The 15,351-nt window shown below is 42.9% G+C and overlaps 1 protein-coding gene across 2 annotated transcripts in view; it reads left to right on the forward strand.

Moving 5' to 3' along the window:
- The window catches only part of RAD21L1 (RAD21 cohesin complex component like 1), a 59,362-nt gene that overhangs the window by 38,661 nt on the left and 5,350 nt on the right, over positions 1-15,351 (forward strand). For both annotated transcript variants that reach the window (XM_075900900.1, XM_075900899.1), the window contains exons 9-12: positions 2,900-3,120; positions 9,750-9,852; positions 10,864-11,003; positions 13,294-13,371. In XM_075900900.1, coding sequence (XP_075757015.1) covers positions 2,900-3,120; positions 9,750-9,852; positions 10,864-11,003; positions 13,294-13,371 — 542 coding nt within the window. The remainder of the gene's footprint in view (positions 1-2,899; positions 3,121-9,749; positions 9,853-10,863; positions 11,004-13,293; positions 13,372-15,351) is intronic.

A 15,351-nucleotide genomic window follows, 5' to 3' on the forward strand; every position in this document is an offset into this window, starting at 1 on the left:
TTCCAGGCTGAGGTGCAGGCAGACCCCTCCTTGCAGAGGCTGAGGGACCAGGCTGGCCTCCGTGCAGCTCAGCCCCGGGGGAGAGGTGGCCAGGAGAGATTCCTGCGGGAGCGTGGACTCCTGTTCCGGGAATGGCTTCCCCCCAGGAAGGTGAGGGCATGGGGGGTCCAGCGGCAGCTGGTCGTCCCCCGAACGTATCGCCTCAAGCTGCTGTATTTGGCCCACGACGTCCCCGTTGGGGGCCACCGGGGGATCCGGAGCACCCGTCTGAGGCTGCTCCAGCACTTCTATTGGCCAGGAATCTTTACAGCCGTGCAGCGGTACTGCCGGTCCTGTGACTCCTGCCAGAGGGGCGGGAAGGCCCAAGACAGTAGGAAAGCGGCTTGGGGGTCTCTACCCCAGATAGAGGACCCTCTGGGCTTGCTGAGAGAGTTATGGGAGGGGAAGACCTCCCTGGATGGAGCATCGGGGGTGGAAGCCGCCCTGGCTGTCCAGAGAAGGCTCACTGGGCTCATGGCCCCGGCCCGAGAGACCCTGGCCAGGGATCAAGGCCAGTGGAAGGGTGGGTGTGACCCCCCAAGGACAGGCCTGTGCCAGTCGCCCTGGAGTGGGGTGGCGAGTGGACAGAGGGAAGCCAACTCATGTGGGTCCTCGCCACTGCCGGCCCGAGTCAAGGGGAGCACCCATGTCCCCAGGGCGGGTTCCCACGCAGAGGACCCGAACTTCCCTAGGTCACGAGCGGCGTGACCCTGCTCAGTTCGCTCTCGGAGGGGGGAGAACAAAGTGTGATGGCGCGTTGGGGGTCCCCCGTCTCCTGCACCCCGAAATGCCACAAACAGACTGCACCAGCCGGTGGAATAGAGGAAGTTTATTGCCTCTCCAGGATACAGCACAGCACAGATGTAAGCTGGTCACAGAGCTGGGCTAGGATGCCTCAGGCCCCCTTGAGATGGGGGAGACTGGGCCCCTAAACTCCAGCCCCTTTCCCTAGGCTGTCTCCTCCATGCTCCCAGACAGCCACCAACTAACTAACTCTCTTCCAGCCCTGCCCCCCAGCCAGGGCAGCATTCCACCTTCCTTTGTTCCTCTCCATGGGGGGTGTCTGGTTCAACAAGTTTGGCATTACCTTTGCATAGTGAGGTTTTCCCTGCTGGGTCTTGCTCCAGACAGCAGGGGTCACCACAGCCCAGCAAGTACCCCCACTACGTCACAAGGAGGTTTTGGAACAAATAGAAAAACTTAATGTTAACAAATCTCCGGGACCGGATGGCATTCATCCAAGGGTTCTAAAAGAACTTAAATGGGAAATTGCTGAGCTATTATCTGTGGTTTGTAACCTATCCTTTAAATCAGCTTCCGTACCTAATGACTGGAAGGTAGCCAATGTGACACCAATATTTAAAAAGGGCTCTAGAGGCGATCCTGGCAATTACAGACCGGTAAGTCTAACTTCAGTACCGAGCAAATTGGTAAAAACAATAGTAAAGAATAAAATTGTGAAGCATGTAGAAGACCATAATTTGTTGGACAAAAGTCAACATGGCTTCTGTAAAGGGAAATCCTGTCTTACTAATCTGTTAGAGTTCTTTGAAGGGGTTAACAAACATGCGGACAAGGGGGATCCAGTAGATGTAGTATACTTGGATTTTCAGAAAGCCTTTGACAAGGTCCCTCACCAAAGGCTCTTGTGTAAATTACATGGCCATGGGATAAGAGGGAAGGTCCTTTCTTGGATTGAGAACTGGTTAAAACATAGGGACTAAATGGTAAACTTTCAGATTGGAGAGGGGTAACTAGTGGTGTACCCCAAGAGTCAGTCCTGGGACCAATCCTTTTCAACTTATTCATAAATGATCTGGAGAAAGGGGTAAGCAATGAGGTAGTAAAGTTTGCAGATGATACAAAACTGTTTAGGATAGTCAAGACAGAAGCAGACTGTGAGGGACTCCAAGAAGATTTCACCAAACTGAGTGGGCAACAAAATGGCAAATGAAATTTAATGTGGATAAGTGTAAAGTAATGCACATCAGGAGAAATAACCCCAACTAGACGTACAGTATGATGGGGGCTAATTTGGCTACGACAAATCAGGAAAGAGATCTTGGAGTTATCGTGGACAGTTCTCTGAAAACTTCCACGCGGTGTGCAGCAGTGGTCAAAAAGGCAAATAGGATGCTAGGAATTATTAGGAAAGGGATAGAAAATAAGACCCAGAATATCTTACTGCCCCTGTATAAAACTATGGTACACACACATCTTGAATACTGTGTACAGATGTGGTGGTCTCACCTCAAAAAAGATATTTTGGCCCTGGAAAGGGTTCAGAAAAGGGCAACTAAAATGATTAGGGGTTTGGAATGGGTCCCATATGAGGAGAGGTTAAAGAGACTGGGACTTTTCAGTTTAGAAAAGAGGAGACTGAGGGGGGATATGATAGAGGTCTATAAAATCATGAGTGGTGTGGAGAGGGCCGATAAAGAAAAGTTATTTATTAGTTCCCTAAATAGAAGAACTAGAGGACACCAAATGAAATTAATGGGGAGCAGGTTTAAAACTAATAAAAGAAAGTTCTTCTTCACACAGCGTGTAGTCAACCTGTGGAACTCCTTGCCAGAGGAGGCTGTGAAGGCTAGGACTATAATAGAGTTTAAAGAGAAGCTAGATAATTTCATGGAGGTTAGGTCCATAAAAGGCTATTAGCCAGGGGATAAAATGGTGTCCTTGGCCTCTGTTTGTCAGAGGCTGGAGAGGGATGGCAGGAGACAAATTGCTTGATCATTGTCTTCGGTCCATCCTCTCTGGGGTACCTGGTGCTGGCCACTGTCGGTAGACAGGATACTGGGCTAGATGGACCTTTGGTCTGACCCAGTACGGCCGTTCTTATGTTCTTATGCCATAGGGAGAAGCAGCTTTAAAAGGAAGAGGAAGTTGGTTGTTGATGTAGAGAAGGAGCTCAGCAGCAGTACTATTTACGAACAGCTTAACAACTACGAGGATACTCTTACTAAGTTGGATCTTGCACCCCCCACAAGAAAGTTGATGATGTGGGAGAAGTCAGGAGGAGTGGATAAACTTCTATCCCGTACTACACAGCCTTTGATTAATGCTGAGCTGCAAATGGTAAAGGTTATGTCTTTGTATGCTGTTCCAGCATTAGCATTTAAGTGATGGGATTGTTGCATATTTAGGTTCTTATTATCAGAGAAGGTCTTTAATTTTGCAAGCTTAATTATGTGTGCACAGGTAACTGTGTGTCCAGTAAACTGCAGGTGCAAATGTTAATAATTGAACATTATCTAATTGTACAGAAAAATCAGGTAGTTAGATATCTGATGACTATATTTGTATCCACTGGTATTTACTTCTATCAGTACAGAAAAGTACTACAGTACACTTCTATTCCCTACAACAAAGAAAAGACAATAAATTTTCTAACCTGCTCCATACCACTGGCTACAACAGCAACTGCCTCAACCCACCGGATAATATTCTTAACCTCTCCAGCTACAAACTCAATCCAGCAGAAGATTCTGTCTTGTCCCGGGGTCTCTCTTTCTGCCCCATGTCCCCCACAAACTGGATACAATTTTGTGGTGACCTTGAAGCTTTTTTCGCCGCCTCCGCCTCAGAGAATATTTCCAAACCAACAATGAACATCAATCTAACCTACCAGATCCCCCCTATCAACACCAAAGGAAAAATAATTCTATATGGACTCCCCCTGACGGTCGGAATTACAGTCTGGATTTCTATATACACAGCTTCCGCAACAACGCACAGACTAACATTATTCGCAAATGACAACAAGCGACACACAATCTTAGCCGCGCTGAACACCATGCCATCCAGAGTCTCAAAAACAACCTGGACTTTATAATCAAACCAGCTGACAAAGGAGGTGCTGTGGTCATTATGAATAAGGTCGACTATAAACAGGAGGCAACCAGACAACTCTCGAATACCACATTTTACAAACCTCTCCCCTCTGATCCCACCTTGGAATACCAAAAGAAACTACACTGTCTCCTTAAAAGCCTCCCCACAGCTACTCGGGAACAAATCCACACAGAATCACCTTTTGACCCCTGACCAGGATTGTTCTATCTACTTCCCAAGATCCTTAAACCTGGGCACCCCAGACATCCCATCATCTCTGGTATTGGCACGCTCACGACTGGTCTATCCAGCTATGTAGACTCTCTTCTCAAACCCTTCACAACCAATACCCCCAGCTATCTCCGAGACACTACTGCCTTCCTAAGGAAACTACAAAACATCGATAACCTCCCCAATAACACCATCCTTGCCACCATGGATGTAGAAGCTCTATATACCAACATCCCACATGAAGGCGGATTACAAGCCATTAGAAACACTATCCCAGAGGACACTACTGCCACCCTGATAGCAGACCTATGTAACTTTGTTCTCACCCACAATTATTTCCAGTTTGAGAACAACTTATACCTCCAGATCAGCGGCACAGCCATGGGTACACGCATGGCCCCACAGTATGCTAACATCTTTATGGCTGACCTAGAACAACGTTTCCTCAACTCCCGTCACTTTTCACCCCTTCTCTACCTACGGTACATCGATGACATCTTTATGATCTGGACGCATGGCCAAGAAACACTGGAGATATTCCACAGAGATTTCAACAACCTACACCCCACCATCAACCTCAGCCTGAACCATTCTACACGAGAGATCCACTTCCTGGACACCACAGTACAAATCAACAATGGAAAATTAGACACCACTCTCTACAGAAAACCCACCGACTCATACAGTTACCTACATGCTTCCAGCTCCCATCCAGAACACACCACACGATCCATTGTCTATAGCCAAGCCCTTCGATACAACCGCATCTGCTCTAATCCCACTGACAGAGACCAGAAGCTTCAGGATCTCTACCAAGCATTTATAAACCTCAACTACCCACCCGGAGAAATAAAAAAGCAAATTGAAAGAGCCAGACGAATACCTAGAAACCATCTACTTCAAGACAGACCCAAGAAAACCAACAATAGAACACCACTTGTCATCACCTACAACCCCCAACTTAAACCTGTCCAACACATTATCAATAAACTACAGCCTATACTGGAACAGGATACCATACTCCAAGAGGCTCTGGGAGACAGACCCATAGTCTCCTATAGACAACCACCTAACCTCAAGATGATTCTTACCAACCACCACAGGACATACCACACTAATACCAACCCTGGTACTTTCCCTTGCAACAAACCCCGTTGCCAGCTTTGTCCACATATTCATTCTGCTGATACCATTATTGGACCTAACCAAGTGAGTTATAAGATCAAGAACACATATTCCTGCGCATCCAGAAATATAATCTCTGCTATCATGTGCTGAAAGTGTCCGTCTGCTATGTACATTGGACAAACATCTCAGACACTTCGCCAAAGGATTAATGCCCACAAAACAGATATCAGACAAGATCACAAAGAAAAAACAGTTTCTTGCCATTTTAACCCAGAAAGGACACTCTCTCAATGACTTAACCACCTGCATTCTGCTACAAAGACCTTTTACATCTGCACTTGAAAGGGAATCCTCTGAACTGTCATTCATGTTAAAATTCGACACTCTCCAAAAAGGAATGAACAAACACTCGAACTATCTTACCCATTACCAAGATAGCTTCCCCAATTATCACCTCTAATACCATTAACTCACAAACATCCCACTCTCCCCACCTCTAATATCATCAATTCACAGACACTTACCTTCCTTCCTTCCCCCCAGCCCCTGCATCCCCCTCCTGTTCTGAAATGTGATTTGTCCTTTTCATATGTGTTCATTTTTTTTAATTGTATCCTTTGGTATATATGGTTGTGACTATTTTCTTCCACTATTTGATCTGAGGAAGTGGGTCTGGCCCACGAAAGCTCATCATCTAATAAACCATCTTGTTAGTCTTTAAAGTGCTACATTGTCCTGCATTTTGCTTCAGCTACCCCAGACTAACACGGCTACATTTCTATCACTACAGTACAGAAAAGTAAGCCATATTTAGAAACCACATCGTTAATTTTCAAAATTCCAAAAATCAGTAGAAGAGGGCATCGAAATGTGAGAGTATATTTTGAGATTTCACATCTAGGCATTTTGAGTGCCCACTGGGAAGAGTGGAACATTTTTCTTCTTCTTCTGTTGTATTGCTCTGTAATCAGTACTAGATCTTCTGCAATTGTTGTAAGATTTAAGAGTACTAAAATGCAGGTTGGTCCTTGCTGGTCCAGCACCCTCGGGGCCTGACTGGTCCCGAACAGGGGATTTGCCAGACCAGGGGAGGTCCCTCCTCTCTTGACCCAGACTGCCATCAGGTTAGGGCACCAGCCTGCACCCACTGCTGCCCCAGCCTCTAGGGCACTCTACATGCCGCTGGCCCCACTGCTCCCGGGGCTGGAGCTCCACAGCTGGAACAGGGCTCTGCAGTCACCTGGCTCTGTGGCTTGGGCTGGAGCTCCACAGCTGAAACAGAGCACTGGGAGCAAAGCCACAGCGGCGGCGGGGTCCCGCGCCTCCCCGGCTTTGCCACAGCAAAGCCTCCGAGGCGTGGGACCCCTCCGCCTCCCTGGCTTTGCTCCAGGTGTCCCTGGTCTGCTGGGGACCGTCTCCAGCAGACCAGGGACACCGGGAGCAAAGCCGCAGCGGCGGCGGGATCCCGCGCCTCTGAGGCTTTGCCAGAGCAAAGCCTCAGAGGTGCGGCACCCCGCTGGCAGCCCAGCTGTTCTGTCCCAGGCTTGAGATTCAGCTGCTGCTGAAACTGATCAGTGGCTGATTCCAGGAAGCTGGGGGCAGAGCAATTCTGCCTCCAGCTTCCTGTAGTCAGCCCCTGGTCAGTTTCAGCAGCAGCGGCTGAATCTGGAGCCAGTTCCGACTTACATACAAATTCAACTTAAGAACAAACCTATAGTCCCTATCTTGTACGTATCCCGGGGACTGCCTGTATTCTGATGTCTTTAGGCTACCAAGTAAATACAAATGTAATATGATTTTTGTTTTGTTATTCTAATGTACTTAAGTAGAAATTGTATTCTAAGAAGCCCCAGTTTTGAACAATGAATTCCAAGGGAAAAAATTACTGCCTTTAACATTTGGAAAGACAGATAAGATCAGCTTGAAGAAAAATGTGTGACTTGACATGGTGCTATATTGTTAAGAGCTTTATAGCAGTCTTGTAAGGCAAGAGTGTTTCAGAGAAATGGTGTTAAAATTGTTTGACATATCTATGGATTTATCCAGTTTTACTGAACTTACTGTCATTTCATTAATTTTAGTTTCTGAAACTAAATGGAAATAGTGCCAGCCAGCTAATCAGATTTGTTTGTGTGTGTTTGTTTAAAAACCAAACTTCACCTGGTTACAAGTAGAACATATTTTGAAAAAACCCAAAACTGTTCTTTAAACTCTTTTCTGGAGCACACAAATCATTTATCTAACCCAGTCAGGATTCAGCTATTCAGTCATGGCACAGTGAACAGTTGTCACTATCTCAGTCCATCAACTGTTAGACAAAAGACTTTAGTCTTTCAGTACCATGGAAATAAAGTAATTGGAACAGAACATTATCACAAGAAGATTTCTCGCAGATAACTGTTGAAGCAAAGCAGAAGGTAGAAGTATGTTGTGAATCCTCAACAACAGTTTGTATGTTTAAACGAGCAGCCTGTGGTATAACTAAGTTTATATTTTTATTTCAAATGTTTGTTTTGCCCTTTTATTTACCGTTTTAGAGGAAGGCAATTGAAATCATGGGGGCTATTTGTATAAACTATAATTATTAATACTTTCAAAGCAGTGCTGGGGATTTAGCTATATCAAAATTTCAACCTGTGGTTTTAATATTTCACTTGAATTAAAAACTTTCATTTGTTAATTGCAATAAAACACGGTACTACACCTTTTTTTGATAATACCGTCCTTACTAGTGTGCCATTGATGTAAAACTTATCTCTGTATCCAGCTATGTCTATATTTAAGGATGTTAAAATGCGGGGTGGGGAATGTTGTTGTTGTTGTTGTTTTTGATAAATGTGTAACCGCTGAATTTTTCAGTGCTTACATGTTTACACCCTCAGGCAAAGCAACACATTTTACTGACTTTCAGCATCAAATTTCTGTATCAAAGTATCCCAGGTTCTTATGGCTCTGCGCTGAGCTCCTCTAATAGCCCTGGTCTTGAGCTGTCCAAACTCAGCTTCCAGGCACCATGGTCCAGCCCTGAGTGAAGTTTTCACCCCTCCCTTTGCAAATATTATGAAGGGTACAGCACGCAGCCATAACCGTAGGGATGTTATCGTCCAGGTCCAGATTCCAATATAAATAACACGAGTGGGCTTTCAAATGGCCAAAAGCACACTCCACGCTTCCATTTTGCGCCTGCTCAGCCTATTATGGAACCACTCCTTGCTGTCATCAAGTTGTCAAGGCTCCCTGTGTAAGGCTTTATGAGCCACCCCATTAAGGAGTGGGCAGGATTTCCAAGGGTCACTGTGGGTATTTCCACTTCCTTCACAGTGATCTTCTGATCAGTGAAGAAGGTTCCTGCTTGCAGCTTCTGAACAGGCCAGTGCTCTGAAAGATGCAAACGTCATGCACCTTTCCGGACCAGCCAGCGTTCATGTCTGTGAAATGCCCGTGGTGATCCACAAACGTCTGCAGAACTATGGAGAAATACACCTTGCAGTTAATGTATTTGGCGGCTAGGTGGTCTGATGCCACAACTGGAATGTGTCTGCCATCTATCACACCACTGCTGATTGGGAAGCCCATCTGAGCAAAGCCACCCACAATGTCACACACGTTGCCCAGGGTCACAGTGTTTTGGAGCAGGATGCAATTGATGGCCCTGCACAGCTCCATCAGCATGGATCCAACTATCAATTTTCCCACTCCAAACTAATTAGTGACTGAGCAAAAGCTGTCTGGAGTAGCCAGCTTCCACAGTGCGATTGCTACATGCTTCTCCACTGTAGGGCAGCTCTCATTCATATGTCCTTGCACCACAGGTTGGGGGCGAGCTCAGCGCACAGTCCCAGGAAAGTTCTGCAGCCATTGCTCATCATCCCAGGTTTGCATGACAATGTGATTCCCATCATTTAATGCTTGTTTCCCGAGCCCAAAAGTGGCATTCCACTGTGGTCAGCACCTCCGTGAATGCCACAAGAAATCTCATGTACGAATGCTGCACGGACTCCTCCTCATCCCTTTGCAGCTTCAGGAATAACTTGATTGCCATTCGTGACATGTTAGTGAGACCTATCAGAACTTTCAGCAACAGCTGTGGATTCATTCCTGCAGATGGAAGAGACAGAGTGCGCAACACTGAAGCCATTGAAAGATGGTGCCAAATGCAGATAGAGGCATAGGGGTTGCTAGGATGTGAAGTGATGCACCACAGGACATGTGGACAGGACCCAGGATGCCCTGCACCCGTCCCCCCATCCCCCATCTTCCTACAAACCTCCATGGCAAAAGAGGAAAAAGTGCTGGAACTGCCAGCGCTTTGCATCTGCCAGTGTAGACATAGCCTAGAATCTCTGCAAAATTTCTTAACAGGGACTGAATCAATGTCTCTAAGTTCTGGATCAAAGGAATTAATATAGAGTAATGATCCATTTCTTTGTATTTTCTATTGTGTTATGTTGCTAGTTATTAATCTAAATTTACCTTCTGGAAATATGTAAAAGATATATGTTTTGTTTTTATAGTTGTTTACAAATTGCTTTAAATATCATGGCTTTAAGAGTGGAAGAAAAGGTATGCAGATGGAGTCTGACCCTGAAGAAACAAGAAAAGAGACCGAGACTACAGGTGAGGTTTTATACTTTGTTTGTCCTAACTGATACTATCTAACAAAGAGAAAATATTTTTAAAAGAACTTACACACTTTATTTAGCATTTCAGACAAACCAGATTTGATGTGCATCCCTATACAAACCAGAAAGGCAAGAAAGTGTAAAGCTTAAGAAAACTGGTTACCCACTTGACCCAATTTGTTATAATAATTATAGAGAAGAAATACATATTTTGCTTTTGTAAATACTTTGTCCTGTTGAGAGACGGTGTGAGACATGTGCAGTCGGTTCCCCTTCACAGTGGGCTATTGGCCGTTTTGACAGTTTTGAGCACGTTAGTGATGTTTTACCATTGTTTTTAAAAATGTCTTGTCTTGTGCTCCCGCTCCATATATTGGAACATACACATTAATCCACCTCTGTATGATACTATTAAGTCTATTTACAAACAAACAAGCAAAAGGAAGTGAGGACAGAAGCATTTGCAGACCATAGACCAGCTCTCTCAGCACATACAGCCATCCCTATTCTTTTTGGCACTAGTATATCTTGGATTAGTTTCAGTCCTGCCATAAATAAGTGCAGAGAAGACTATATAAAATGCATCTTTTATTCCAGTGCTGAAATAAAAGATTTCTCTCTCTTTAATTTGAGATTGTGATTAGCACTTTACTATTGAGTAGAAGAATATGAAGTGGTTACTTGAATTTCACTATAGGATCTCTTGAGAGAGCTATGCATGCAGTGGAAAAAAATGTTTATTCCATGATAAATAAATCTGTTTTTTCATTAGTCATTTATTTTGTAAAGTTTGCACCACTTTCCTGCAAGTGAAAGACTGATTTTTTAATGCTTCCAAGAAAACTCTTCCACTGGTTCTTTTTATCCCAAGATACCATTGAGTATGCAGCTCCTCCAGTTAGCACTCATTTTGATCCTTATCCTCTGTGATTGTTAGGTGTTAATAGTGGTTGATTTTTGAGATTCAATGTAATTTCATTTTAAACTTTGCTTTTTGTTAATATAGAGATGTTGATAACAGAAGAGTTAAGTTACCCGCAAGAGTCAATTCATACAGAAACTGAGAGATCTATTACCGATGATTCAATTGTGTTGGCAGCAGCCAGTGGCAGATCTGTGGATTCTAATAAAATTGATGAAGCTATAGTAAGCTCTTTTAATAAATGTAAATGAACCAATGCATGTATTTATTTGGTCACACTTCATATTTTCATTTACAAATAGTTAATGAATAATTCATAAATGTTACATTGCAGACATGAGAAGCTTTTGTTATAAAGATGTTTTACGTACACCAGTATAATATCTTACAGATGATTATAAGCCATGGTTATATATAAACTTGTTGGATGCCATACTGTTTTATTAACCATTTATTAAAATATCCATTCACTTATTAATCCTGTATAAACTACTAGAAGGTGAGGTCCGTCATTAACCAGGCAGTCATTTTTCATAGATTACTCTTATAGGAAATGCATCTGACGAAGTGGGTCTTTGCCCACGAAAGCTTATGCTCCAACACTTCGGTTCGTCTATAAGGTGCCACAGGACTCCTCGCCACTCTTATGGGAAAGTTCAAGAAATCAAATATATGTCTCAGAATTTTTTATTAATGTACTTATTTGCAAAAGGGAAGTAAAAGAACAGCCTGAAATTTCAACTTCAAACATTATTCATTTTATTGAATAATTACCATACATAGTAAATTTGAATCAGAAACTCGTATAGCTTCCATTATTCTTTCCATAACTAATTTGAATTATTTTGTGATTTGTAACAGTAAAAATTTTCTTTGCACTAAAATGACAGTTGAATAGGCGACTCAATTTTAATTTTGTTAGCAAATATTTTTATGAACTGTAATCATTCATGACTTTTTTCAGATGAAAAACAGAAATAATTATTTAAACTATTTACCCAGCATATTCTGGTATAAAAAGTAGTGCATTAAGCTAATTTAAGTGGCAGGATTGTTTATGCAAAATTTGGTATCTATAGCTAATCCCGAAGTATGCCTTTATTTTACACAAACAAATCCACAAACAAACTCTTCAAAATATATAATAGATTTATAAATTGAACCTAATTATTATTTGTGTGCTGAAAAAAATACATGCTATGGCCATTCTTATCAAAGATAGGATTTCAGATCTCCCTGGTGTTTAATAACATCACCCTGGACATGATAAAGTCCTTTAGAGTCCTAAGCAAAGGTAGAAAGTGCCTTGGTTTTGTTATAATTCTGCTGTAATGTAGAGTTCATTTTTATACCAATGTGGTGGATCCCACAGTACATTTTTCTCCTTTTTAAACCATGCTGTAGTGCAGGGCATAAGGGTGTAGAGTGGCTGTCCTCTGGGTCCTTTGTGCACCACTGAGGTAGACTCTGAACAGTAGGTGAAGGTTGGGAAAAAACTGAGGTGGAGTCTTTGCATACACACTGACCATGAATTTGGCCGGTGAGATTTTCCAGTGGTGATTGTGGAGGCATTGCAATCACGCTTGCAGAACACAAGTCTGTACTTTGCCCATAAGGATGGGAAAATTAGTTACTGTAAAAGTTCTGAGATATTAGACTGGTAGTACATACTCCTTTCTATATGGAGAGGATAAAACCAATAAAATAATATCCCTGCAAAATTACAAATAAAAATGAATAGATGTTTATTTTAAAATGTTGAATTTGTGTTTGTCAAGTAGGTGTCAAAATTTGTACAAATATGAAACTATTATTTTACTCAGGGCCCCTGTGGATTCCATCTTTCCAGCATTATGGAATTTGCCTTGAATTAACTCCTTGCTCCAGTATATAAGCTTTCATTAAAAATGTTTATGACTTTGATGTTTGTGAATAAAACCTTAAAAACTTGCACCAAGTTTAAACTTGAATCTGCAGCAGCCTGAAACAGTAGCTCAGAGTGGTGTGAAGTGTCCTATTCATCTTCTTAATAGGTCATTAATTCCAAAATGTAAAGATTGGCCTATGAACAGCAGCAAAATAGGTTCTGATATTCTTATTCACACTAATAAGCACCTTACTGTGCAAATAGCCCCATTGAAGTCAGTGTGGCCACTAGCACAGTAAATAAAATGCGGTTAAATAAGAGTTGATCCTATCTAAATTTATCTAGCTGACACTGTGATCACAAAATTCCGTGCTGCCAAGTATGATTTGAAAGGTGCCAAAAGCCCCAACTATCCCCTATACAGCTAAACACACTTGATACATATCTAATGTGATCAGGCACTGTCAAAATAAATAACACATGGGCTACATAAAAAAAAATCAGTCTTAAAAAGTAAAGTTTACCAAGTAGGGTGATAACTAACTGTTAATATTGGATGAGTGAGCTATAATACTTGTCCCATTTTTAACATTTTGGCATATGATTTTATATGTTATGTCTAATGTTTGTATTAATCTGCCCTATAGGAGCTGGTTAAAAATGATCAAGACAGTGAAGAAAGAAGGTTGCGCAAAAGAACTCTTAAAATATTGAACACATTACGGGTATGATGTTGGATTCAGCCATTAGATGCTTTTTAAAGCAATTATTGACTTGAACCATAACACACAATTTACAACCATCTGCTATTTGATGATGATACATAACATATGCTACTTGTCTGTCAGAATGATACAACCACATTTTATTGTGTGTTTACATGGATATGCCCAGGCTTCAAAAAGCTTTGTATAGTGGCAAATCCTGCCGAACTTCGGGAATTTTTGGAATTTTCTAATTTTTGAGTACTTGATTTTTCATTTTTAAGTTTGTTTTAACACTAGATTATGATGTTGGTGGTGGTGGGTTTGGTAGCACTGCCTATTATTATTAAGGTTGTCAGATACTTCCCATTACAACGCCCTATTTTCAATTGCTTATAACTTTGTCAAATGTTGCCTAACTTCAATTGTTTAAGCTAAAGTTTCACATATTAGGTATCTCTATCAGGCTATTTTTTTTAAATTTCAGCCCAAATTGTTCAGCCATTTCTCAGAATGATGCTAGGGAAACATACATTGTTTTGCACATACGTATTAAAAAAAATTCTGTTGACTTTTTTTTTTTTTTTTTTTTAAAGAAGCTCTTGTACTCACATGCTTTGTAGTAGGAACCTGAAATTTGGCAGGGTTTTTTTGCCTTTGTCAGGGATGTGCCATTTGTCTTCCCTATGAAAATTTGCCCAAACAATCAAATTGTAAGTCTTTGAACAACTGAGGTTGGTTCATCCATGGTAGAGACTTGGTAGAACTTCACAGCTGAACACTCAGAAGATTCTGTGTGAACTGGGCATTCGCCATACCAGGACTAAAGCATGATTTCCCTGAGGTTACAGTTGTGGATGGCTGGGGCCAGGCATCAGAAGTGAGAGCAAGGAGATTGGCGCTCTGCTCTTGATGCCCTTCTGCTCTTCTCCCTCACCCCTACCCTCACCCCTATGCTGGCACCACTGAGGAGGTGACTCTGATTTGAATGTAGAGGGGACAGGAGTCAGATCTGAGAGTGTGCGGGTAGATGACAAGGTGGGTGAGCCTGGGAGGAAGGAGAAACTGGGCTTGGGAGCAGATGGATGAGACCTAGGCTGGGGGATGGCTGGAGAGGGGAGACACTGGGTCTGAGAGATCAGGGTAAAGAATTAATAGTTTTTCTTCAAATGGCTCTGCATATTCCTCACTTATGGGCTTTGTCCCTCCTGGTGGCACCTAGCAGTTGAACCTTCTCCAAGCACTGCCTATTAGAGCGCATGCTCACCCCCTCCTAGCCTGCCCCTTGGTGCTTTCGATGTTCTGAGAGCAAGACCATAAAAGCAGGCACTGCACCCTTTACCATCTCAGTGCCTTCCAACTGCTGCACTAGACAGAAGTGAATCCTTCCAGCCCATTCAGATCCAGGGGTTTTCCTCCTCTGATAGGGCCTTTGATAGCTTTCGTAGAAGTTCTCATTTAAATACACTGCCCACTAAGTGTGGGTCGTAAGGGATAGTTGTAGGTTCAATTCCACAATGTGGCAGAACAGAAGCAGCAGCTGGGATTTAAGAGATGTGCTTTGTGCCCAGCCGCCTTCCTAGCATTTGCATGACCACATGATGTGTCTGAAGTGTCAGGGGGAAGGCTATTCTCCTTCTGCATGTTCCTTTTGCCAGGTTTTCATGCCTCATGTGCACACAGACTGGTAGAATAGACTTCAGGTGCTTCTGCTTATGGGAGCTTTAGCTCCTAAATCCTCTGGTTTCAGATGGTCATCAAAGCTAAGCCTAAGAGATCAGATTCAGCTCCTGTGGCTTCCTCCAGCATGATTAAGCTGCATAAAGGTTCCTAGGACATTGGGATCTTCAGTGGTTCTGACTTTAGATCCTTTTGTTAAAGCTTTCAAGGCTTCGAAGACACCATTAGTGGAAAAAGGCCATCTGCCTTCTAAGGATCCTGTAGGCACTTGATTGGCTCCAACTTCTGTGCTGAGGAAGAAGGCAAGGAATAACGGTGTTA

The sequence above is a fragment of the Pelodiscus sinensis genome, chromosome 18 (genome assembly GCF_049634645.1).
Source record: "Pelodiscus sinensis isolate JC-2024 chromosome 18, ASM4963464v1, whole genome shotgun sequence".
NCBI classification, from domain to species: Eukaryota; Metazoa; Chordata; order Testudines; family Trionychidae; genus Pelodiscus; species Pelodiscus sinensis.